This window comes from Cnephaeus nilssonii (genome assembly GCF_951640355.1).
Source record: "Cnephaeus nilssonii genome assembly, chromosome: 4".
Classification (NCBI taxonomy): domain Eukaryota; kingdom Metazoa; phylum Chordata; class Mammalia; order Chiroptera; family Vespertilionidae; genus Cnephaeus; species Cnephaeus nilssonii.
In genome coordinates, this window is record NC_137075.1 from 2245328 (window position 1) to 2270479 (window position 25152).

At 42.8% G+C, this 25152-nt stretch overlaps 1 protein-coding gene across 2 annotated transcripts in view; it reads right to left on the reverse strand.

Annotated features, from left to right (window-relative positions):
* The window catches only part of NPTN (neuroplastin), a 75402-nt gene that overhangs the window by 6947 nt on the left and 43303 nt on the right, over positions 1-25152 (reverse strand). For both annotated transcript variants that reach the window (XM_079768770.1, XM_079768769.1), the window contains 4 exons: positions 22903-23074; positions 18833-18927; positions 8428-8561; positions 2924-3197 (listed from right to left, as the gene is read on the reverse strand). In XM_079768770.1, the coding sequence (XP_079624896.1) occupies positions 2924-3197; positions 8428-8561; positions 18833-18927; positions 22903-23074 (675 nt within the window). The remainder of the gene's footprint in view (positions 1-2923; positions 3198-8427; positions 8562-18832; positions 18928-22902; positions 23075-25152) is intronic.

Genomic DNA, 25152 nt, shown 5'->3' on the forward strand with positions numbered 1-25152 from the left:
AAAAGAAAGTATTTACAGCACAATTTTCTGAGATGTTAACAATAGCAGGTTAAGTGGTAAACTGACACACTCCATTCTCTCTTTTGTGGCCTGAGAGACGCTTTTTGTCATGTTCATGTATTAACATGAGAGGGTTGTCAGGTTGAGAATCAAAGTTTTGTTTGACAACCAAATTGTTCGAGATGGGAGTTGTTCGAGAACCGAGGTTTGACTGTAACGTAAGTCAACACAGAGCCACTGTTGATTGGGTATCTGACAGATAAAAATTTATCTCTAAAACTCCAAATTTGTATCAGACATCATGTTGTTTTGAAATCATTCATTACAAAAAGGAGTGTATGCACATTTCTGTGAGGTGGGGGTGGGGGGACATAAGGAAGAAAGCATATGCAGTGCGTCTGCTCTCACACAAATTGTATAGGAGTTGAGGGGAAACTGGCTAAAAGAAAAAGCCACAGCATCAGGAAAACTCACTGAGAACAATAAACTTTATTTTTTAATGATTACTTCCAGGACAGAAGAAGAAAAAGAGGGGCAGGCAGAAGGACAAGGAGAAAACTATGGGATGGAAATGCTGCAGCAAGGGCAGGGACATGGAGATGGACAATGGGGCCGGTCAGGGAGGGAATGCAGAGAAGGAAACACTGCAGTGACTCCGGCATCCCAGGTTCTCCCACCCCAATTCAACAACAGAAAGTAAAATCTGCTTGCATTATTCTTCCAAGAGACTGGAGCAAGGAGGTTTTACTTTGCACTTACCCTGTAGTAATCTCTTAGGTAGGATTCATTCATTGTCTATAATAATTTAGCTTAAAAGAAGTAGTTTCCCTCCAGGAAGCCGTGCAGAAGGTTTGCTGGCCACAGATGTCTCCTATAACAAACTGGCCCCCTTTGAGTTCAACCACCATGGAGCTCTTCAAAAAAGAGCTGCTTCCCTGAGCGGGTATGAGCACATGTCAGATCAAAATAACACTACCCGTTTCTCAAACCAACCTGAGAGCCTTCCACGTGTGCTGGAGGGCAGCCGAGTAAGAGAAGTGCTTCCCACAGGGAGACTGGGACCTCGGCCCGGCTGCGTGCTGAGCCAGCGTCACTGCCGAGAGAGTGGCAGCCAGCCTCATCTTAAAACTCTGAAAAACTGGTTTTGAAGCCCGCACCTGTCTTTTTCTAACTGACTTTTTGCTTCTCAATATTTCCAAAGGGAAGACTGATAATGGCGATACTTAGTAACTCAAAAGCATTCTGAGGAGATTTAAAAAAGGCCTTTTTGGGCTGAGGCATAACTGCTTCCAAAGGGCCAATGCTGAAACCATATAGTCAACTTGTCCCTAACTCTGCCTTGGGAGTCCTAGTTTGTAGCAGGAAGAAGAAAATATAGAGGAAAAGCATAATACATACATACATGAAAATCCCAAGAAAACAATTGTATTTCATAGAACAGTTCTATGGACTTAGAAGGAAAGTAGAAATCCTTGGAACACTTATGTTGCAGGGAACTGACTCATTTATTTACCAAGGCCTATATGCTTCCAGCCTAAGTCTACCCCATCTCTCCATCTAGATCACTGCTGAATGTACATCTGGAGAGGAGTCCACCACGTCTTCCCATGTGCAATGTTAGTTTTAACAAAACACCTTTCCGCCAGCTTCACTCTAATACTCACTCTACTTAACGCAAGCAAAGAAAATTAGGAGTTGCTGAAACAAAAGGAAAAGAAGGGGAAATAAATGGCTCTTGCTCTCAAACCTGTCCGTCCAAAGAGTTGGGAATCACTGCATTCCTTCAGGGCTGCACAGTCTATGAGAGCACAGCCTTCCCTTAGTGCTCTCCCCAACACACAGGGTAGGTGATGCAGTCCCACTGTCCAGCCACAGGGACAAGGACAGGAAATAATACCAGTGTACAAGCACAGGCCCAGGACTGTCGAATTAGAGCTGGCATCTTCACATCACTCAAAGTCAGCCTCCACTGAGCTTACATGCAGACCCTTCTAGCCTAGTCAGTGACAGGCAAGTGGTGGTAATAGCTGACTGGCCAATGAGTTTGTTTTTACTGGTGATGCTATAGGGCAGGAAGGCGGGGATGAGAAGCCAGTTAGAAATCTGAACAACTACTGATCCAAGTGTCCATCAGTAGCTCCCCACAACTATAATCAATTGGGTTAGAAACTGAACATCTATGACAAAAAACACACAAAAATGCCTCAGGACTTTCCAATAATCTAAGATTCTTATTCTTTCCAATGCTTAATGCTTAACAATTCTCTATAGTTCTGCTGCTAAGATCAACCCTTCTCTGACCCCAGGTCAGCTTGCGGGGGGGGAGGGGAGGGACAACATGGGGTGCTGCCTCTGAACTTCAGGTGTTACTGCTTGGGGTGGAGGGCGGGGGCTGGTTTCACCAAGAATGTTCAAAACCTATTGAAAGAACCAACCAAGAGAACCAAAGGCTGGCTTGTTCCAATAGCTTTTCCTGAGAACAGTCTGACTAAATGTGGGCAGTGAGTGACCTACAGGGGCTACATCAGGCAACTATGTCACAACCAATTAGATACCTTAAATCTGCCTGAAAGGCCAGGTGGCCTGCGATCTTGGGGTGGCTTCTAGGCTTGACTTGGATTCTCCTCAAGCTCAATCTGCCTGATGATCTGTACTGGAGGAGGACAGAGCTGAACTAACAATTCCACAGCTGCCCACTTCCCACACGGGGCCTAAAGGGCAGACAGCACTGGGGTCTGGAGAACACTTAAGTGGAAGCACAGAGCTAATATTAGAGCTCTAGGTGCCTAATTTTGGGGGTAGTGGATGAGAAACCCGTAAAAGAATTTTCCTTCTCTCCTTTTGGGATTGAATCCCAACATCCTTAGACACTACCCAGCAAAACCACCTCAACATTATAGCTATTTTGCAGGGATGCCCTTACCGTCAGGAACTTCATCGGGCCTCTTTCTCTTCTCGTACACAACAATGATCACCACAAGGATGATGATTTCAGCCAGGATTCCCAAGAAAGGCCAGAGTGGGGCCAGGTGGCTCCGTACCCTGAGGATGGTGAGGACGGAGGCAGAGCCAATGGAGTTGGTGGCATTACATTCATACTCGCCAGGGTCCTCTGTGATCTGGAGGTTCATGATGCTCAACTCAGTGTAATTTTCCTTGTTGATGATGAAGAAGCGGCCAGAGTTATTAGCAATATCCTGCTCAGGGGCAAAAAAAAGTGAGAATACACAAAGATGAAAATAAGTGACTTAGAATAAGAGATCCAAGAAAACTACGGGATTTGTCCAAAAACAGATGTTAGGAAATTGCTGAAATCAGTATCTAGAAAAACTTGAAAGCATTTTATCTCAGCACTCCACTAAATTTAGGCCGTTCAAACAAAATGGTTTTTAAAGGCATTAACCTACGATATATAGCTTGGCAGCAAGAGGAAGTACCAACGTTTGATTTTAAATGTTTTTCAAAATATAACAGATACTTAAGATTCCGTAGTCATGAGAACAGGAGATGAAAATACCCAGTGAGGAAACCCCAAACTGCTCTGACCAAAGCTCAAAGGTCCTCCCACCAGGGACCAATAAAGAACAATGGGCATTTCCTTGCTAGCACTGCAAAATTCTCAATGTCTTGTTGTTCTTCCAGAGCCTGCTCTGAAAGACTAAATGCAGTATTTTCACCTCTCCATTCCTCATACCAATCCCCTTATTAAAGGGTTTCTGAAATCTAGTCAGGTTAGTCCTTATCAACACCTAACATAATATTATTGAGAGGTCATAGAATGTGAAGAAAAATTGATTTTTTTTAAAATCCTCATCCAAGGATATTTTTCCATTGATTTCGAGAGAGAGAGAAAGGGAAAGCGGAAGGGGAGAGAGAGGAGAGAAAGGAACATCGACCTGAGGGAGACACACTGACTGGCTGCCTCCCACATGCGCCCCTGCAACCAAGATATGTACCCATGACTAGAAATCAAACCCATGACCCTTTGGTCCACAGGCCAACGCTCTAACAACTGAGCCAAACCAGCTAGGGCAGGACTTAAAAGTGTTTAATAAACTAGATTTGATCCTCGGTTTTGTCACTAATTTACCTTGGTTAATAAGTAACCTTTCTGAAGAAGCTGGATATGATGGTCATCAGGTCCTTCTGATTCTGAAGATTGATAATTAACAAGTACACCTGATAAATATAGTGTTGGGCATACAAGGACTGGGAACAGGAGGAATGTATATGACACTTCTCTGATAGAAAAGGAGATTAACCAAACATCAGTGAATCAGAGAGAAACTAAGAGTTTAAAGCTTTGACTTTCCCAATACCATCAAGAATCATGCCACAGGGCAGGCGTCCCTACGGCTTCACAGGGGAGTTTTACCAAACATTCAAAGAACTAACACCTATCCTCCTCAAACTATTAAAAAAAAAAAAAATCCAAGAGGAAGGCACACTTCCAAACTCTTTTTATGAGGCCAGCATTATCCTAATTCCAAAACCATATAAAGACACTACAAAGAAAGAGAATTACAGGCCAATATCCCTGATGAACATAGACGCTAAAATCCTCAACAAAATATTAGCAAATCGGATCCAGCAATATAAAAAGTTCATACACCATGACCATGTGGGATTTTATTCCAGGGAAGCAAGGCTGGTACAATGTTCGCAAATCAATAAGCATGATACATCACATAAACAAAATGAAAGATAAAAATCACATGAGCATATCAATAGATGCAGAAAAATCATTCCACAAAATCCAACACCCATAGGAACAAGACAGGGATGTCCACTTTTCACCACTCCTATTCAACACAGTCCTGAGAGTCCAAGCCACAGTGATCAGACAAGAAGAAGAAATATAAGGCATACAAATTCCAAAGGAGGAAGTAAAATTCTCATTATTCACAGATGATATACTGTACATAGAAATCAGAAAACACTAAAGACTCCACCAAAAAACTACTAGTTTTAATAAATGAATTTGGCAATGTAGCAGGGTAAAACAACACCCCAAAATTGATGGCTTTTTTATACACCAATAATAAATTCTCAGAAAGAGAAACTAAACAAAAAATCCCATTTACCATTGCAACCAAAAAATTAGGATACTTAGGAATAAACTTAACCAAGGTAGTAAAAGACGTGTACTCAAAAAACTACAGGACATTGAAAAAAGATAAAAAAAAGATATAAAAAAGTGGAACAATATACGGTGTGCAAGGAATGGTAGAATTAACATAAAATATTAATTAACTTAAAATGTCCATACTATACAAGGCAATCTACAGATTCAATACAATCTCTACTAAAATACCAATAGCATATTTCACAGATCTAGACTAAATACTCCAAAAACTTATATGAAACCAAAAATGACCACAAATTGCCACAGCAATCTTGAGAAAGAAAAACAAAGTTGGAGGGATCACAATACAAGGTATCAAGTTATACTACAAAGCCACCGTAATCAAAAACAGCCTGGTACGGCCCTAGCTGGTTTGGCTCAGTGGATAGAGCGTCGGCCTGGGGACTGAAGGGTTCCAGGTTTGATTCCAGCCAAGGGCACATGCCTGGGTTGCGGGCTCGATCCCCAGTAGGGGGCGTGCAGGAGGCAGCCGATCAATGATTCTCTCTCATCATTGATGTTTCTATCTCTCTCTCCCTCTCCCTTCCTCTCTGAAATCAATAAAGAAATATATAAAAAATAAATAAACAAAAACAGCCTGGTACTGACTCAAAAACAGGCATATAGATCAATGGAACAGAACAGAGATCCCCGAAATCGAGCCAAGACATTACACTCAATTAATATTTGACAAAGGAGGCAGGAACATACAATGGAGTCACAACAGTTTCTCTAATAAGGAAAATTGGACAGATACATGCAAAAAATTAAACTAGACCACCAGCTTACACCATACACAAGAATAAACTCAAAATGGATAGAAGACTTAAATGTAAGTTGTAAAACCCTGAAAATCCTAGAAGAAACCACAGGCAACAAAATCTCAGACATCTCTTGTAGCAATACGTGTATAGATACATCTCCTAGGGCAAAGAAAACTAAGGAGAAAATAAAGAAATGGGACTACATCAAAATAAAAAGTTCTGCACAGCAAAAGAAACCATCATCAAAATGAAAAGGAGCCCACTGTATGGGAGAACATATTTGGCAATGATACATCTGATAAAGGGTTAAAATCCAAAATATATAAGGAACTCATAACAGGAGGAAGACAAACAATCCAGTTAAAAATTGGCAAAGTACCTAAATAGACACTTCTCCAAAGGGGACATACAGTAGCCCAGGAGACATAGGAAAAAATTCTCAAAGGCACTGATCATCAGAGAGATGCAAATTAAAACAACAATGAGGTATCACCTCACACCTGCCAGAATGGCTACCATCAACAAATGACAAGTGCTGGTGAGGATGTGGAGAAAAGGGAACCCTAGTGCACTGCTGGTGAGAATGCAGAGACTGGTACAGTCACTATGGGCAACAGTATGGAGTTCCCTCAAAAAATTAAAAATGGAACTGCCATATGACCCAGTGATTCCACTTCTAGGGATATATCCTAAGAAACACGAAACACCCAATCAGAAAGAATGGATGTACCCCTGTGTTCATTTACAATAGCTCAATTTACAATAGCTAAGATCTGGAAACAGCCCAACTGCCTATAAGTGGATGAGTGGATAAAAAAGCTGTGGTACCATGAAATATATGAAATACTATGTAAAAAAAGAAGAATCTCTTAGCCTTTGAGACAGCATGGAGAGTATTATGCTAAGCAAAATAAGCTAGGGAAAGACAAGTATCACATTAATCTCACTCATATGTTGAATCTAATGAACAAAATAAACTGATTACAATAGATACGTGGAAGCATGGAACAGAATGCTGAATCTCAGAGGGAAGGTGGGGATGAGTGAGTGGGAAGGGTTCAACCAAAGAACTTGTATATATATATGCATAACCTGTGGACACAGACAATAGGGTGGTGAAGGCCTGGAGTGGGTGGTGGGGGCGGACTAGAAGGAGTCAATGGGGGAGCGGGGGAAAGAAGGCATATGTAATACTTTCAACAATAAAGATTTAATTTAAGCCCTAACCAGTTTGGCTCAGTGGATAGAGCGTAGGCCTACTGACTAAAGGGTCCCAGGTTTGATTCAGGTCAAGGGCATGTACCTTGGTTGCGGGCACATCCCCAGTAGGGGGTGTGCAAGAGACAGTTGATTGATGTTTCTCTCTCATTGATGCTTCTAACTCTCTATCCCTCTCCCTTCTCTCTGTAAAAAAATCAATAAAATATTTTTTAAAAAGATTTAATTTTAAAAAAATAGAAAAAATTCATCTAGATTATCAGTTTTTCTTTTGCAAAAAGGCCTGGAAAGGGAATGGAAAATTATTACCCTCAGGATCTCTTTCTCCTAATAAATCTAAGATGTATTCTTTGAAAAAGAAAGAAAGAAAAAAAAAAGAATCATGCCACGGGCCTTGGCTCAGTTGGTCATCCCGTACACAGAAAGATTGTGGGTTTGATTCCTGATCAGGGCACATACCTAGGTTTGTGGGTTCGATTCCTGGTCAGGGTGTGTATAGGAGGCAACTGATCAATGTTTCTCTCTGTCTCTTAAAAAAAAAAAAAATCAATAAAAAGTATGCCTTCAAGTGAGGATTTTAAAAAAAAGAATCATGCTACAGATTAGAAAAAAAAATTTTTTTAAACCTTTTCCTGGAACAGATACTGTCAGATTTCCAATGTCTAAGGTTGCCCTTGGGCCTCATCAGGGTGCCTCAATTCCTAATCCCGTGTTTCAGGAATATGCTAACATTTGTTCTCTGCCTTGTCTTCCCCAAAACATTAAGACCACTTAAAAGCCATTATTTTCTTTAGGATAAACAGACTAGAACAGTGATCGGCAAACTCATCAGTCAACAAACAGAGCCAAATATCAACAGAACAATGATTGAAATTTCTTTTGAGAGCCGAAAACCGACTTCTGCGCATGGGCCACGAAGTTTCAATCACACTGTACGTGCGCGCCCGCACGTGGTATTTTGTGTAAGAGCCACACGCAAGGGGCCAAAGAGCCGCATGTGGCTCGCGAGCCGCAGTTTGCCGACCACTGGACTAGAATAATAGTAAAAGCTTAAAATTGGGGTTAGCTCTTTCAATGTTGTACCTTCAAGGCAAGCAGTCTAATCCCTTACCAGACAGACAGCGTTAACAAATCATCCACAGCGTTTCCATGCTGGACAGAAACTGTCACTGACCTCCAGATTCAGGCTGTAACCATTCATGACTCTAGAAAGGTGACCAAAGCCATGCCCCTATGGCAGTTGTAGCAACTGGCCCAGATGTCTGGGCCTCCCCAGGAGAAAAATCTAGTAGCCAGAGACCCAGGCTGCTTCCTACTCACCATGAACAGACCGTTCTCCTTCCTGCGCCAGACCCACTCTGGGTGGGGGTAGCCAACTGACTTGCAGTACATCATGGCATCCTGCCCTTCATTCCTGTTCTCACTCCGTTTATGGCCGGTGATATCAGGAGCAGCTGTGAGAGTGTTACACAGTTACCATGGGAGCCAGCGCTGAGTGGGACACAAAGGCTCACCCAAGGGCTCAGAGCCTTCCTTCTAACACAGTCAGTCACCGGCTCACTCTCAGATTCAGCTTTGCTGATCTGCATTTCGGGTGAGAAGAGAGCGATGGAACCACCCCACCCCCATCTCCCCTCCACCAAAGCAGCACAAGCACACACCAGGTTAGGATACTCAATGTGAAGTGAACCTACTCAGAGAGGGCACAGGCTTAGCTGCCCTAAAGTGAGCCATCCTTTAAAGAAAGAGAAAACAGAAGCTATTATCATCTCCTTTTCCAGTCATGGTTTTTCTTAAAACACCCTCACTAACAACTGTCGTTTATGTCCAATGTCATATATACCCTTAAGGAAATGAGGAATCTCTGAGATCAAACACCTAAAATGAAGTTCTACTTCAAGGTCTGTAAAAACAATGAATTCCTGGAGAAGTTATCTAATGAATATTAATAGCCAAGGCTCTGCCAGGAAAGAAGAAATCCAGCAAATTAGTCTTCACAAAGGGAAGAAGGGAAGAAACAGGAGATTCAATCAGTGTCCCAAGAGATTTTATTAACAGCTTAAGAATCTGACTTACGCATCTGATTTGTAGTAATCTCAATAAACCCAATCTTAGGGGAATTTCTAAACATGCGAGGGGCTGTTAGTCTTCTCTGCTTTTACGGATCACTTAGGAAGAAATAAACAGCACCTATAACTTTAAAATTAGAACAGTTTCAAGGATCCAAGAAGCCTGAGATGAAGGCTACTTCTTTGAAACTAGCCTTCTTTGATCTTAACTATATTTTCCACCACTCCTTACCAGTTACAGTAATCTGAAAGCAATAAATTCAAAGTTAGGCCAGACATCACTTTGTTGGCCAAGATGGGAAAGAGAATCAATAGGCCTGGTCCAAAGTCCAGTTCTGCTGGTCCTCTTTAATTACTTTGTGCTTCAGTTCTATACCCATTGTCAAAAAGATACAATTCTAGCCCCTGCCTACATTGTGTCCTTGGATAGGTGAATGTCAATAAAACATTCATTTTGAGACTAAAAGCCTATGGAATTGTTATTGCCATACATCATGGGCTGATCCCATGTTTCCCCTCTGACTGGCTTGGCTTTCTTGGCTTAAAAATAACCCAAAGTCCTGCTACTCTCAGATTGTGCTTCACAGGTTAGCCCCAGAAGCACCAGGACAGGAATAGACTGAGCAAGGCCCCAAGCTCTCTATAACCACTGCTTACCAAATAGGTCTGCTCAATACTACTCAGTGTGAGGTGTTTTCTAAATATGATGTTACAAAGGAAATGTCTTTTTGTTTTTCCAGGCAAAATTCCTCATTACAGAAGCGAGTGGGTCAGGCTGGCGCGATCTTATTCCCACCATGCCAAATTTCTCCCACAGTACTGGGTCACTTTTCAGTGGTCACCCTTCCTCAAAGAAAATGTCCTCAGTCAATGGATATTAAAGGCCATCTTAAGCACTTGAAGGAGTAAACTCCATGGTCACACATGAACTAAAACACCATCATGGGAGAACTGGGCGACACAAGCAGAAGAGCTACCACACCTTGCCTCTAGTTGGCCCACTACATGCCAGATATGACAGAGTTGTGGGGAGAAAGTCTTTCTAATAAGGTACATTTTATCACAGTCATGAAGTAAATACGGGTGTAGGCCACTCGTATCTGTGGGGAAAACACTCCAAGTAGAGGGAAAAGCAAAAGCCTTGAGGCAGAAATGTGCTTATTATGTATAAAGGGTAGCATGGGGAGTTTTTTGAAACACAGTAAGCAAGGGGAAGATGGCAGATAGGAAATCCGAAAGAATGGAGCCCAGATCAGATAGGACTTCGTAGGCCAGTGAAATGACTGGCATTTACTCTGACTCAGCTGGTGAGTAGTGAGTGTGGGTATGGCATGACCTGTATGTTTTAACAGGCTGCCTCTTGCTATTGTGTGGATGACAGTTGTAGAGAAACAACAGTGGAAACAACACTAATCGGGTGCGACTACAGTAATCCGGGCCAAAGAGAGGGTGGTTTGGACACGGGCAGGAGTAGTAGAAAGGAGGAGACTCTGTATATATTTTATACATTAAGTTAATATATCTGTTAATGGACTGGATGTGGGATGTGAGAGAAAAAGGAGTCAAGAATGACCCCATGATTTCTGGCTTGAGTAATTGAAAGAATTGAGTTTTCAGTTACTAAGATGAGGAAAATTGCAGAAGTATTAGGGTGGGTTGTTTGCTTATTTTTATTTGGTTTGGGGATGCAGTAACTTGATGGTAGTAAAAACTAGGCATTCAAATTTTAGGACACGTTACATTTAAAATGCTTACTTAACATTCAAGTGAAGCTGTCAAGTAGACAAGTATCAAGTCTGGAGCTCAGGGTGGAGATACAAATTTTAGAAATCAGCTTACATGTGATATATCTTTCCACTTTCATTCTCCTTTGCCCCATGAAGAATACCCAATCTGGCCCAGTTATCTGACTAATTTCAAAAGTACTGTGAGTTCAGTACCATCAATTTTTGGCATGGGGAATCATCTCCAAGATTACACATCCGAAACACCTAAAAGGCTAAAAGTTGAATTGGTTTAAGGCTCCACAGCCTCTAAAAGGTTGCTATTCTGAAAAGACTTGAAGGTGAAGACGTGAAGAGAGGGGTGGAGATGGTCTCCACTCCTTCCTTGGTGTTTAGGAGATCACCGCTAGGAACTTAGCTAACTCCCACCACACTTTGTTGGCCATGTTTACACAGTAAAAGCCTGTAAGAGTTTTCAATGGTTAGATGTATTGCTGTTTTCTCCACAATTTAGCAAATAATAAAGAGTGAAGCTCAGGAATAGCCCCTCTACCTAACATACTCAAAAGACTAATGCGCTCAATAGTCATTCTTGGGATGGTGAAAATATCACCTGTGTACTCGGCAGAGAGAAAAATGAACCCAACCCACATTACTATATCCCTATAGGAAATGGTGGTAACTATTACTTTAGCCTTTGGGCCAATGAGAAGTTTTTTTCACTTCTCTCTCTCCTTTACAGTAGCTGCCCAATCAGAAAGCCTGTTCTTGCCCTACCAGCTGAGCAGGACAGCAGAACCACAGAGCAAGAAGAACGCCCAGGCTCTCAGCACGTGTCCGCAGTAGTCAGAGGGGGCCCCTGGGGCTCAGAGTCCACCAGTGTGGTTTTAAAGTGTCCACAAACCCTCCAATGTTCTTCCCTTCAAGAGAAGGAGCCTAATTTCCCTCCCTTGAAGTGTGGGCTGGACTTAGTGACTTAATCCTAATGAATAAAAATAAAGCAGAAGTAAAGGTATACAACTTTAGGTACTAGTTCAAAAGAAAGCGAGGTTTTCCCTTGCTCTCTCTGGAATCACACACTGCAATGACGCTCAAACAGTCTGTAAGGAGGCTCAGGTAGTGAGAAACTAAGGCCTTCTGCCAACAGCCACCTGAGACAGCCACCTGGGGAACAGATCCTCCAACCCCAGTCAAGTTTTCAGACTGCAGACCCAGCCAATAGCTTGACAGACCCTGAGCCAGAGCCATGCCACTAATCTGCTCCCCAATTCCTGACCCACAGAAACTATGAGGTAACAAGTGTGTGATGCTTTAAGCAATAGATAACAAACATAGCCACCCAATCAAACACACATTACCCCATTTGGGCCCTATGGAGACTTTCTTACTCACCCAATGAGTAACCTAAGATGGGTCATTTAAAATCCTTTGAGTTTCAGTTTTCACTTTTGTAAAATGAGAATAATACCCACATACTTCATAGAGGTCTTGTGAGGATGAAATTACATTTCTATAGCAATCTAGCATATGTTTGGAGTTCAGGGTAAAAAATAAACATTTAAATTGAGCTGCTAGTTGGAGCAAGGAAAGGCTAGGCCTAGACTCAGGCACTCTGAGTTCTAAGAAATCAAAGAGATGCTGATTACCATGTTCTCTCCCTGTTTGCTGATATAAACAGGATTTCTGTTAGTGACTCTAATAAGGTTTAATCAGGTCAGACACTGACAAATTATAGTCATTAATGGCCTACTGATATTGATTAGGTGCCTCACCTCAAATGGGCTTGCCATTTAATAATGAACGGCTTAATCAGGTCCTGATGGTCTGAAGGTAGATCTGAGGAGTCTGACAAAGCAGATACTCTTTACTTCCCTGTACCCTCTCAAGGACGCATAGACGACGACAAGAGTGAGGGCAGAAGTGGTAAGGAGGTAACAAAGAGACTTTTAAGAGAGATCACAGACTCACTAGGAGTAAACTCAATCTCTCACCTTGCTATCCACCTTCTCTAATCAGGTTAATGGATATCCTTCCAGTATCCTAATGAATGGCAACGAAAGGAATTCAAAAGACTTTTAGTTACCCAGCAATGCCTGACCCAATTTTATGACCTGGGTCGAGGACAAATGCATTCCTCAGTACCTTCTGTTGCCTGACCTGCCTGCACTTCAGCAAAGCATTCAGCTCCATTGCCAGGATGGTGGCTGTAGAAAGTGTCAACTTACACAACAGCGATATGTTCAGCTGAAGCTGATAAGTAAAGTTAAACATAACAGAGCTGAGAAAGGTATGTGGCCTCTTACATGGACTGCTTATTTGGTATTCTCTTTTCAAAGTAAATTCTTAACTTCACAACTCAATCCTTAAAGGTGTTTTCAATGAGTGGGCTATGTCTAAGTAAATATAATGATACTGTATAAACGATTTCTTTGCTTCCTTTATGCAAAATATAAAATTCCAGATGTACCTCATTGTTGTTGTAGGCAAGTTAGAGACTTGGTGAAGGCAGAGAGAGTGTTAAAATTTACTAACCAAAAGGCTAAGCCCAACAAGCAATATGCGACTGGTCAAGATGGAAGCAGAAAGGATGTCAGCTTTTGGCTCAATAGGCTTCTCTACAGAGTAGGTTCATCACTGGTTATGAAAACTAGGGCAGTCTGGGACTTGTGCTGCCTCCCACAGATGAGGCCTTTCCCTTTCCTGCAGGTGAAATCACTGACTAGGAAGCACTGAAGTGATTCTAACCTTGGATACACACTATAACCACCCAGTGCTCTTAATAAGCCTGATTCTCAGGCCATAGTTAAACACATCAAACCAAGTGTGAGAACCACTGCTTTAACACCAGTCCTGGCACCAGTGTTTGAGATCAGTGTTTGAGGTCAGGGGGGAATGTTCCATAAAAAAGGGAGATGAGTGAGCAGAATTGTGGAGGCCCTAAAGTAACATTCTCAAAGCTGAGAAGGTGAAAGTCACAACCACCAGGAAAAGAAGCTTAGAAAACATTTCCTCCAATAACCCAACGATTTCCTCGTCTGTGTCCATAAAAGGAAATCACAGACGATAGGAGACTTACCGAACCTTAGAGACCCTCTATCTCAACCTACTTCATCATACATTGGGCAGCCGAGGAAGAAAAGTGACTGGTAAGTTTAACGGCAGGGCTGGAATTAGATCCCATTTCTTCTAACTTAGTCTGAGACCTTTCAATTGTTATGTGCTGAACATGCCACATGGTTTAGTGTTTAGGGGAACAGGCTCTGGCACTAGAGCACCTAGGTGAGGACCCTGGCTCCACTGCTTAACTGTCACTCTGTGTAAGTCATTTAATCCTTTCAGCCTCAATTTCTCACCTGGAAAGTGGAGATAACAGCATTTACCTCAGAGTTGTGAAGATTAAAGCCAGATGGGGAAGAAAAAGGCTTTGTGCAGAACAGATGCTAAAGAAATATCTTACCTAATAATAGAGAAACATGTAAATTGACCGTACCTTCGCTACGCCCACAGCCAATCAGAGTGAGTATGCAAATTAACCCAACAAAGATGGAGGTTAATTTGCATACGTGGTGGGCGGGCATCGCCATGGCCAGCTCCTGGGGGTTCCAGTCCATCTGGGCGAGGAAGGCCGGCGCAAGACACTGCCCACAAGGTACCAGTCCATCGGGCCAGGGAGGGGGAGTAGGGTGGGCAGCACCAGACGCCACCTGAGGGGTCTGGGTCCATCGTAGGCCCCGGAAAGGGCAGCAGCCCGCCTAGCCACGCCTGCGGGGCCCTGGGAACATCGCAGCCCCGGGGAGGAGCGACTGGGCCTGCTTAGCCACTCCCGTGGGGCTCCAGGAACATCGCAGCCCAGGGGAGGCATGGCCGGCCGGCCTAGCCACTCCTGTGAGGCTCCGGAAACATTGCAGCCCAGGGGAGGTATGGCCGGCTGGCCTAGCCACTCCTGTGAGGCTCTGGAAACATCACAGCCCAGGGGAGGCATGGCTGGCCGGCCTAGCCACTCCCGTGGGGCTCTGGAAACATCGCAGCCCAGGGGAGGCATGGCTGGCGGCCTAGCCACTCCAGTGGGGCCCCAGGAACATCGCTGCCCAGGGAGGCGCGGCTGGGCCCTGGGAACATCGCAGGCATGGGGTTGCTGAGACCCAGACCGGGCCTCTGGCCACAGATTCACAGCTTTGCAGAGACCTAGGGCAGGGATCTGCCTCACTGCAGAGAGAGAGAGGTTCTGCAGTGCCCCCAAGACGTGGGTGGGCCCAGCCAGGGATCAAGGGGCATGGAAAGAAGCCCAGGGGGGAGGGGCAAGGACCCACAGCTCTGAGGCGGGGGTTGAGGGGCGGTGCCACCTCGGTGGAGAGGTGCTGCACGCAGGGTACTGGACTGACTGATGTGATTCAGAGAAGCTCCCAGTGCTAATGGGCCTCGCCCAGGAGGCCTTCACACTTCAGAGGCGGCGACTCCTGCTCCCGCCTTGACCCAAAAGCAAGCTCACGCCGCCCTGCCCCACGGCAGAGCATGCCTTGGCGGTGAGTGCGAAGCCTTCCACCTGCTCCGGAGACCAGGGGGAGGGAGGGGGGCAGTAAAGAATGGGGGCAGGGGACCGGGGAGAGGAAAGAATGTGGAGCGTCTGCAATGAAAAGGTGCTTGAGAAAGAGGCTCGGAAGCCTGACTGGAAGGTTTGTTCTGTTTGCTGGGCCGCTGCCCCTTAGGAAGCGCAAAGAGCATGGCTCTGAGGGCTCCCTGTGTGCTGAGTCAAGTTCCACAGGCAACTGGAATTGGCCGCAGTGTCCTGGTCTGTAAACTGGAGTAAGTGTGTCCCAGTGCCTTCACTGAGCTTTGATGGCCAATTGAGATACTATCTAAGGAAAGTGAGTGAAGAAGTGAGAAAGGAAAGGCGAACAACACAAAAGAAAGACTAGAAGGAACCTGTAAACCCATTGTCACTTAAATAGGGAATATAGTCAATAGTGTTGTAATGATAGTATGATGCCAGGTGGGTACTGGAAATATCGGGGAACACTTTGTAAAGTATACGATTGTCTAACCACTATTCTGTAACTAATATAAAACCTGAAACCAATACAAAATAATACTGAATGTAAAGAAATGAAAATTGGAGTGAAATTTTTATAAGTTTCAAGTTTAAATAAAGGCTGTAAAGGAAGGAAGGGGGAGAATAAAAAAATAGTGTTTTTCATTTTACCACTTTATTGTCTTTTCAGTACATGAAAAAGACAGTTGTCTTTATATGGTGCTTTTATAGTTTTCTAAGTCATTATCTCATTTTAATTTCAGGGCAACTTAAAGACAAGATAATTATTCCGTCCACTATTCAAAGAAAGGAAATCTTGGCATGTGATTCAATTGTCAAGCCCTTATTGTAAAGCAGGGTTAGTAAAATTTTCTGTGAAGGGTCATATCTATACTAATAAAAGCCTTGGGGGTGAGTAGTTGGGGGCAATCAGGCCGGCAGAGGAGCAGTTAGGGGGCAATCAGGCAGGCAGGTGAGAGGTTAGAAGCCAGTGGTCCCGGATTGTGAGAGGGATATCCGACTTCAGGTTTAGGCCCGATCCCCCGAGGGGGTCCCAGATTGGAGAGGGTGCAGGCTGGGCTGAGGGACACCCTCCCCAGTGCACGAATTTCATGCACCGGGCCTCTAGTTATAGTTATAAAAAGAAAACTGTCCTCACCCCACCCTATAGGCACTGAGGAAATAAAATGACTTTATATCAAAATGCTTTGGGAATAACACACCACCCCGGTTACCCCACTCTAAATGCAAGGCAGTTTTCTACCCCACCACACTTGGGAGCTAGCCTAGAATATGACTTGGGGCCTGAGGCAAACCTTTAAAAACTTACTCAAAAAGCGCCAGGTGGTCAGTCTTTACCGTATTAAACTATCCATTACCTGATGACGGTAAGTGTTTCATTGGTTTCTGTCCAGGTATTCAAGAAGAGAGGTAAGAGAGAAAGACTAGAATTCTTTATGAATTTTCTTAAGAGACGAACATATCTGTCCAAGCTAGTCACAAAATGTTTTAGGATTCTATAAAAAGAATTTTCTTTCGGTCTACTTCTTTAAAACCAGGATTACCACCACCTGCTCTATCCCCCTAATAAGGCTATTGTACACTAAAAATGCAACAGTGCACAGTCTGCGCCTTCACTATGGCAAGACACCATCTAAGCTGTAACTTCCTCTGGAAACACTCTTGCCTGTAGCCTCCTTCCCTCCCCCTCCAGATCACTTCGTATCTGCTCGACAGAATGTGAGGAAAGGTGCCTCTGGGCCACTGAATCCCACCCCGAGCAGCCAAGCTAATGGAAAAATAAACTTTGTTTCCACTCCTGAAAGTGCTGCTTAGAAATCATTAACATCAAATCACTAGGATTACAGTTCATCAGGACTTGTAATTGTATGTAATTATCCTTTAGGCTTGGAGAGGACTATTAACTAGATACACCACTTTCCTTCTCTCACCCATCCTGTTCCCTCTGCACTTGGACTTTGTGCCAAAGGCTCAGCCTGGAATGTTGCAGGTCCTCAGGTCTTACACAGAGGCGTCTCCCCACAGAGCTCAGCTCACCCAAGTGGGGAAATGCCCTTGGCTGGCTGAGAAAACGCTTTCTCATACCTTCATCCTCATGTCGAACAAATGTGGCATTCTTTCAAAACAAAGGTAAACCCAGATCTCTCCAAGGAAAGCCACTGAATTAATCAAACCCAGGTTCTCTGGCCTGTGTAGACTAAAACCATGCAACTGTGACTCAACCCCTTCAAGGCTTTAGAATTCAGCCTGGCAGCCAGAAAAGGTCTGGCTGTCCACGCACTCACAAGTCAGGGCTATGTCATCAGACATACTTTCATTTAATAACAACATACAATAGAAACTTTAAATGTGTCTGAGCCTACTTGAATCTGAATTTTTAGGCTTCCAAATATTTTAAGGAACATCGAATACCTACTATATAGGCCCTTCCTATTTCCTAAATGCATCCTTCTAGCTTCTAAAGACCATACCCTATGGATTTAAAGAACAGGATGTCCTCTTACGTAAAATTAAAAAACAAAACAAAACAAAAAGAACAACCCTTCATCTCTTCGGTCCAACCTCAAACAGTAACCCTGCCTCCCTATGGTCATTGGGAGAACAATGGAAAAACAAAGGACTAGGAGTCAAAACCTAAGGTTCTATGCTAGCTTGACCACCAACTCACTGTACGGCACAGAGCAGAGGTTTCACTTTTCTGGATCTCAGTTGCTTCTTTGAAATAACACAGCAAAGCTGGGATTATTGATGTACTTAAGTAGTTCCAACTCATACAATTCTATTAGTCTTTCTTGGATCTTTCAGCTGCAGCCTCATCTTTAACACATTAAGTGCCCAGTTACCGGTGACTGACACTATACTTTCCGTCCAGAAGACAAAACAGGCTGGGCACTTAACGTGTTAAGATGCCATGCACCCAGAGTTAATAGAAAAATTCTAATGAATTATCTATAAATAGCTAATATTTACCCAGAACACTGGAGAGACCTATGTAATAATACTCAGAAGGCACCGCTTTAAGAGCTTTACATAAGGCTGAACCACACACAGCTGTCAACATTCAAGCATTATTAACATACAAAAACAGTAATTTCATACAGTTCAACCTACTATGTAAACTTATTTAATCCACCTAACAAACCCATGAGGCAGGTCTTACAAATGAGGAAACTAAAATGTACATAAATTAATAATTTATCACAGTCCCACAGCTAGTAAATGATGGGGTGTGGATTTAAACCTGGGCAGCTGAGCTCCTGAGTCCTAATAAAGTTATACTGCCTCCCATAATGGAAACAAGAAAAGCTTGAAGTCTGGGACTCCAAAATAGTATCTTGGAAGAAGGGTGAGAGGCTCACACCACAGCCTCTGTTGCGTTGTACCTTTCACTTCAATGGTAGCATTTGCTTTGGGAGCACTGTGAAAGTGATATACACAGTGGTATTCGCCTGAATCTTCAGCTCTCGGCTTACTGATCCTGCAGAGATGAGAAGAAAAATCAAGTGAGGAATCTGGGAACAGTCAAAATATACAAAAAGAGAATCCAGGGGGGCAACCAGGGACTCTGCTTTCCAAACTGTGCCCCTGAATGCAACTTACCTCCTCCTACCTATAAGGAAAAACCTCCCTCCGGGTTACTCCTTACTGGGTGCCAGAAATACAAAGATGAAATGACACAAGTTCCCAAACCTTAAGGTGTTCAGTCTAATGGCGCAAATAAACCACAAAACAAGTAATCAAAATAAAAGGCTGTACAAAGCATTATAATCTATATTCAGATATAGAAGATGAAGCCATCACAAAGACTTCTTGCTCACCTTGAGTTCCAGTCAAATAAATAAGAACAGGAAAAATGCAAACTTGTTTCTGTGCTTCCCTAGAGACCTTTTTTTAGTAGTCCTGCACTTCTACCCTGTATTTTAGCAGCATGCCTTTCAATAAGTTTACTCACTAACAAGACCCAGAGATAGTAACAAAACAAACAAAAATCTGCCATCAGAGCATCTGCCAGAGATGTAGCTAAACTTTTAAGGATTTTAGCTCTAGCTAAAATTCCAGGCCCTGCATGACCTGGCACCTTGCCCATCTCCCTAGCCTCATCTCAGCCACTTTCCAGCCCTGCTGGTCTCTCTTGTTTTTTTTAATGTGCCAAACTTGTTCCTATCTCAAAACTTTGACATTCTTTATATAGCATGCTCTTCCATCACTCTTAGCCACCTAAGCTCCTTTTCCATTATCTTGGCCCACCTCTCACCCTCAACCTAAGTGACATCCCCCCTTCCTGACATTCTCTCTCAAACTACACTGAACTTATCACAATGCATAATTATAGAAAGTGGGGCAAAAGCAGGTTTAGAGTTGTTTGCATGAAAAATAATGTAATCCTATATAATAAAGAGATAATATGCTAATTAGATCAAATAGCCGGACGACCTTATGGACAAAGCTGGGGCTGCGAGGGCCAGCCAAGGCTGTGAGGGCCTGTCGATGCTGCAAGGGTCAAGCCCCTTGCATGAATTTTGTGTGCCGGACCTCTAGTAACTTACAAATAATATAGAATAAATTCTGTGTTTTGTATATTCACAAGTGTAAACCTACTTCTGCCCCACCCTACTTTCTGTATATTTATGTGATTGATAATTTTCCCAACAAACCAAGTTCTATGTGGATAGGCACTGTTTATTTTTTTTTAATATATTTTATTGATTTTTTTTACAGAGGAAGGGAGAGGGATAGAGAGTTAGAAACATCGATGGGAGAGAAACATCGATCAGCTGCCTCCTGCACACCTCCTACTGGGGATGTGCCCGCAACCAAGGTACATGCCCTTGACCGGAATCGAACCTGGGACCTTTCAGTCCACAGGCCGACGCTCTATCCACTGAGCCAAACTGATTAGGGCGGATAGGCACTGTTTAGCTGATGCATAGTTCTATACCCAGCACGTAGCCTGGTACATGGAATATAGTAAAGGAATGAACAAATGAATGACTGAACACAAACTCAAATGAATTAACAGCTGTGCACAGATCCAAACCAAATTAAGCAGAGTGACAGAAAAGACTGTAGGAAGTATGTACAATAGCCACAACAGCACTTCCTTGAATTCCACAGGGTCATCTCAAATAAGCTTTCTTGCCACTGTGGACCAGCTTCACACCAGCTCAGTCCAGTGTGGCCTATACATCACTTCCCTAAACATGTACAGAAACGCTGGTGTGTAATTACAGAAAGCAGAGAAACAATAGCCTTCAGGCCAGAAAATAAACATTCTATAGCTCCTGCTCGTTTGCTCAGTGGTTAAAATATGATACTTGTGATGGTCACAACTCTACTGCACTAGTAAATGTCAGAAAAACTCCTCACCTCGACCACTGACTGGCCCAATGCATTTATCCTCTTACTGTTGATTCCAAAAACAAGAGTTAAGAGACCATGGATGAGGAAAGACACTGCCCATCCCCCGACTATCTCAGCATATCCATGGTAACATAATAGTCTCCGAGGAGCAGTCAAGAGTCTTTTCAATTTGACATAAGTGCCTCTTCTTAAATCAGTATCTTCCCAACAGAAAAACAGACACAACTAACCTGCTTGGAGCAAATGTCCCAGAACTTGGAGGAGAAGCAGAAGCTCTATCTCCAGGGCTTAGATGGACTCTTAAGTTCCTTGAAATTTGGGAAGATAAGGTCATGCCAATGGGCTGAAATCTTCCCACAACATTCCCTATGACTAGCTATTGGGAAGCAAATGAGGCAAATGGAAAATGTCACTATTGGCTAAGCAGAAGCAAGATCTGAGACTGGCTCCAGAGCTGACTTTAATATTAGGTGGCCCAAGGGACTCATCAGTTGTTATTCCACAAAATGTGGGAGAACACAGATTCCAAAAAAAAACTCTTGACAATGCGAACACTTCTGGAGAGCTTTAAATATGCTGAGAAAGCCCTAACCAGTTTGGCTCAGTGGATAGAGCGTCGGCCTGCGGACTCAAGGGTCCCAGGTTCAATTCCGGTCAAGGGCATTTACCTTGGTTGCGGGTACATACCCAGTAGGGAGTGTGCAGGAGGCAGCTGATTGCTGTTTCTCTCTCATCGACATTTCTAACTCTATCTCTCTCCCTTCCTCTCTGTAAAAAATCAATAACATATGTTAAAAATAAATAAATAAGTAAATAAATATGCTGAGAAAAAAAGAGAAAATGCATTTATAAAGTCAAGCTCAAACTTTATGAAGTTACAATTTAAAGCTTTTTGGGTGAGAAAGCATGAGACCCAAGAGAAACATGACTGGGTGTTTGGTACATTGAAAGAGGTATTATAAAAACTCAAAAACAAAACTTGTAAAACTAATGGACAGGCCAAGAAATAATGCCTTTTATTCCACCCAACACCTCTACTTGATTAACCTTTTCCAAACTGTAAGGATATAACAGAGGCTTTATTTCAAAGTTTATATCAGAAGAAACTACAGTGGAGATAGATTAGCTTGCCACTTAACGATATGGTACAGGAGAAAAAAAAACAATGACATATTCCAGAAAGAAGACCTGAAATCTAGCCTTGATTCTGAAACTTATCAGGTATTGGCCTTGAAAGCAATCAACAGTTATTTGAATCTTAGTTTCATTGCCCCCAAAAGGAGGAGGATCCATGATTAATGTGGATCAACTAAATAAGGGGTAGGAAAAAAATCTCAACTCTGCAAAATACTGCAGGATGGTCTTGCTACTACTGGATACACAGGTTCTCCTATTCTCACTGCAAGTGTACTCTTTCTTTGCTCTGTATCTGCTGCCAGCAGAGTTAGCTGATCATTTCCCAGATTAGTTTTTAACCAGGAACAAACTATTCTGAAAGGTGAGGTGTCATGTTTTACTAGATATTCCAAAAAAGCACCAAATCTTCGGGTGCCAGATAACATCAACCAGCAAATATCTCCCTTTCATCAAAGGATTATTTACAGGCTGCCGTCCTTATTCCAGATCACTGAACAGCCGTTTCCACTGGTCCTGATCAGGTTATGGTTATATTAAATACTCCTAAAAGGTAATTCACTAGGAAATCATCTACCCAGTGGAAAGGTCACTTAGGGTGGCCTTGCTCTAAAAGTCCTAAAGCAGATTTCAATTTGATTCCTCGAACTACAGGATTAGGTCAGGAGACCTGCATTCTAATTGTAACTTTCCTATTGACTAGCATTGTGACCCTGACTCCCTATGCCCTCAGTCTTTCTATTATCATAATGACAGGATCATCTACAGCTCATTAGAATCATGTGAAAATCTTTTATAGATTGCCGAGCCTCACCTCAGATATATTGGATTAGACTCTCCAGAAGAGGACCATATATATCTCATGTCTCTCTCACATAGCATAATTATGGATTATGAGTGTCAAGTAAGCTCAGCCACACTCCTTCCCATCTTCTCAGAAGCTGCTAGCCCCTCTCACCTGTATTCCATGTTGCTGGCATTCTTACGAGTGGCAGTCAGTTCTATCCCATTCTTTGTCCAGTAGCTGTATGTAAGGATATGAGAGCTGGAGGTGAGGTTACACTGCAGGGTGACAGGGAGAGCAGGGCCATCTCGAATAATGACTTCTTCACTGGTGACAATCCTTGGCTCTGTAATAAGAGTGCACAATGATAGGGAGCCATAGCTTTCCATTCTCTGCGGCCCTGGCCTGAAAGTTGGACGGGGCAGGATGGGGAGACTAGAAAAAGAGGGAGGGCAGACAGGACCACATAAGGAATTTCACTTTACCAACTTTGGAGGAAGTCAAGAAAGGAAAACAATGATTATAAGCAAATGATCACTAGCGCAGACAACAGCCTGAAGACCAGTTGGCCTAGATGTGAAAAGAATGGGAGCATTACGGGTGCTTGTACTGGCAACAATCCATTTACGCTTTTGAATACCACCGTTTTATGACGTAAGAACCACCAACTAATTCCCCTTCAAATAGAAAACAGTCTCCACCTTGCAATTCTAAAGATAAAGACAGTATCATTTATATAACTAATAAACTCCCTATGGAGTCACTAGGACCTTGAACAGAATAGCAATAATTAGATAATACATGTACGGGTTGTCCTACATGTAAATCTGATAAGCCCATGGCAAACCAGCCATGGTCATTAATTATGGGGGGGAGGTGGGAAGTGGGGGGAAGGCAGTGAAGATCCTAAAAGCATTTTCCAAATTTTGCTGAGAGAAAATTCTTAAGGAACCATTAGTTCTCTCCAGCCCATATTTACTTATTCCTAAAACAAAATTATTTTTAGAACTGCATTTCTAAAACATTCCATTCTGAGATAATATAATTGTAACTAGAATACAGTATATGTTGGTATTATAGGCTCCTGGAATTTTAGAAGAAGGACTCTTAAGAGTTCACTGAATTCCACTCTTTAAGAGCTAGAAAGGTAAAATGACTTGTGCAAGGCCATTATTACTATTAGTGGCAAAGCCAGGCCTATAAAACACATCTGGCTCAATTCTCTATCCCTGCTCCCCCAACCCAAAACACCCTACATACCTTTCACCCAAGGCAAGTTACATACTTTATCTTCTGGTTCTATCCTGGGCTAAGGTAACCTGGGGTCACTAGTTTTAACATCTACAAAAATAACCCAAGTCAAATGTTATAGCACAATGACCAAAAAATTTTTAAGGCACACTATATCATTCCTGGAAGGTTCATCCTTAAAGCACTTTGAATCCCATCACTGTATTAAAGCCAAGATGTTGTTGTTATTTCTCTTTACTCTTTTCCCAGGCTTAGTTCTTTGTCTATTTTGGTCAATCGTTTTCAGGGTAAGTCTAAATTAGCCATCTTTTCCCATTCCACAATTAGGTACTTGCTTTTTTATTTTTTTTCCCCAATTCAGTCAGAAATCCTTGACTGACTTTCCATATCCCTGTACCTGGCTACATCCTGTCTACAACTTTGTAACAGCTCCCTGACACCATTTTATGCAATGTAATGCTGAGGTTAACTCTAGAGGACAGAACTCTCTCCCTCCACTGGAACTAAGCTGTACTCATTATGTGGGGAGAGGAAGGGAATAAAGAGGTCATGGGACATTTGAAAATTGTAATGCCCAAGGACTACCTTATAATGTAACATTTCTGACTGTATAGGTCAGATCATAAAAAAAAAATGTGATAAAGCAAATCCTTAAGTTTGCTCAATTAAATTGGTTCTCACTATTTTCCAACTCTGGCAAAAGGATAGTGGTTATCATCCAGTCAGCACTGGTGCTTATTGGTAACATCAAACAGGGTCTCTATGTACAGATAATGGAGGCATAGCTGCCACTAACACAGAAGCAGATGCATGTAAACATGTTAGCGCAGTGGTGTCCCACGGTTTCCAAAACACACCGGACAGTAGCCAAATCCCTGGGTCTTAAGTCGAGCAGAACGGTTACAAACCCTGCAATGGAAGGCGCACACACATCATCAACAAAAAGCATAAAAACTCCAAGAAAAATCAAAACCAAGCAAAAACAAAAGAGAGGTAACCAATACTCCACAGAAATTAAAAAATATAAAGGTAACATTAAAACTCAAACACACTTTTAGGTTTTTGCTAAATTTTTATTATCCAATGTCATTTTCTGTCCCATGTGGTGCTCTCCTTCTGGCTCTTGCTCTCAGACTGCACTGAGAAAGGGCAAACTCTGAGAATGAGGCCAAG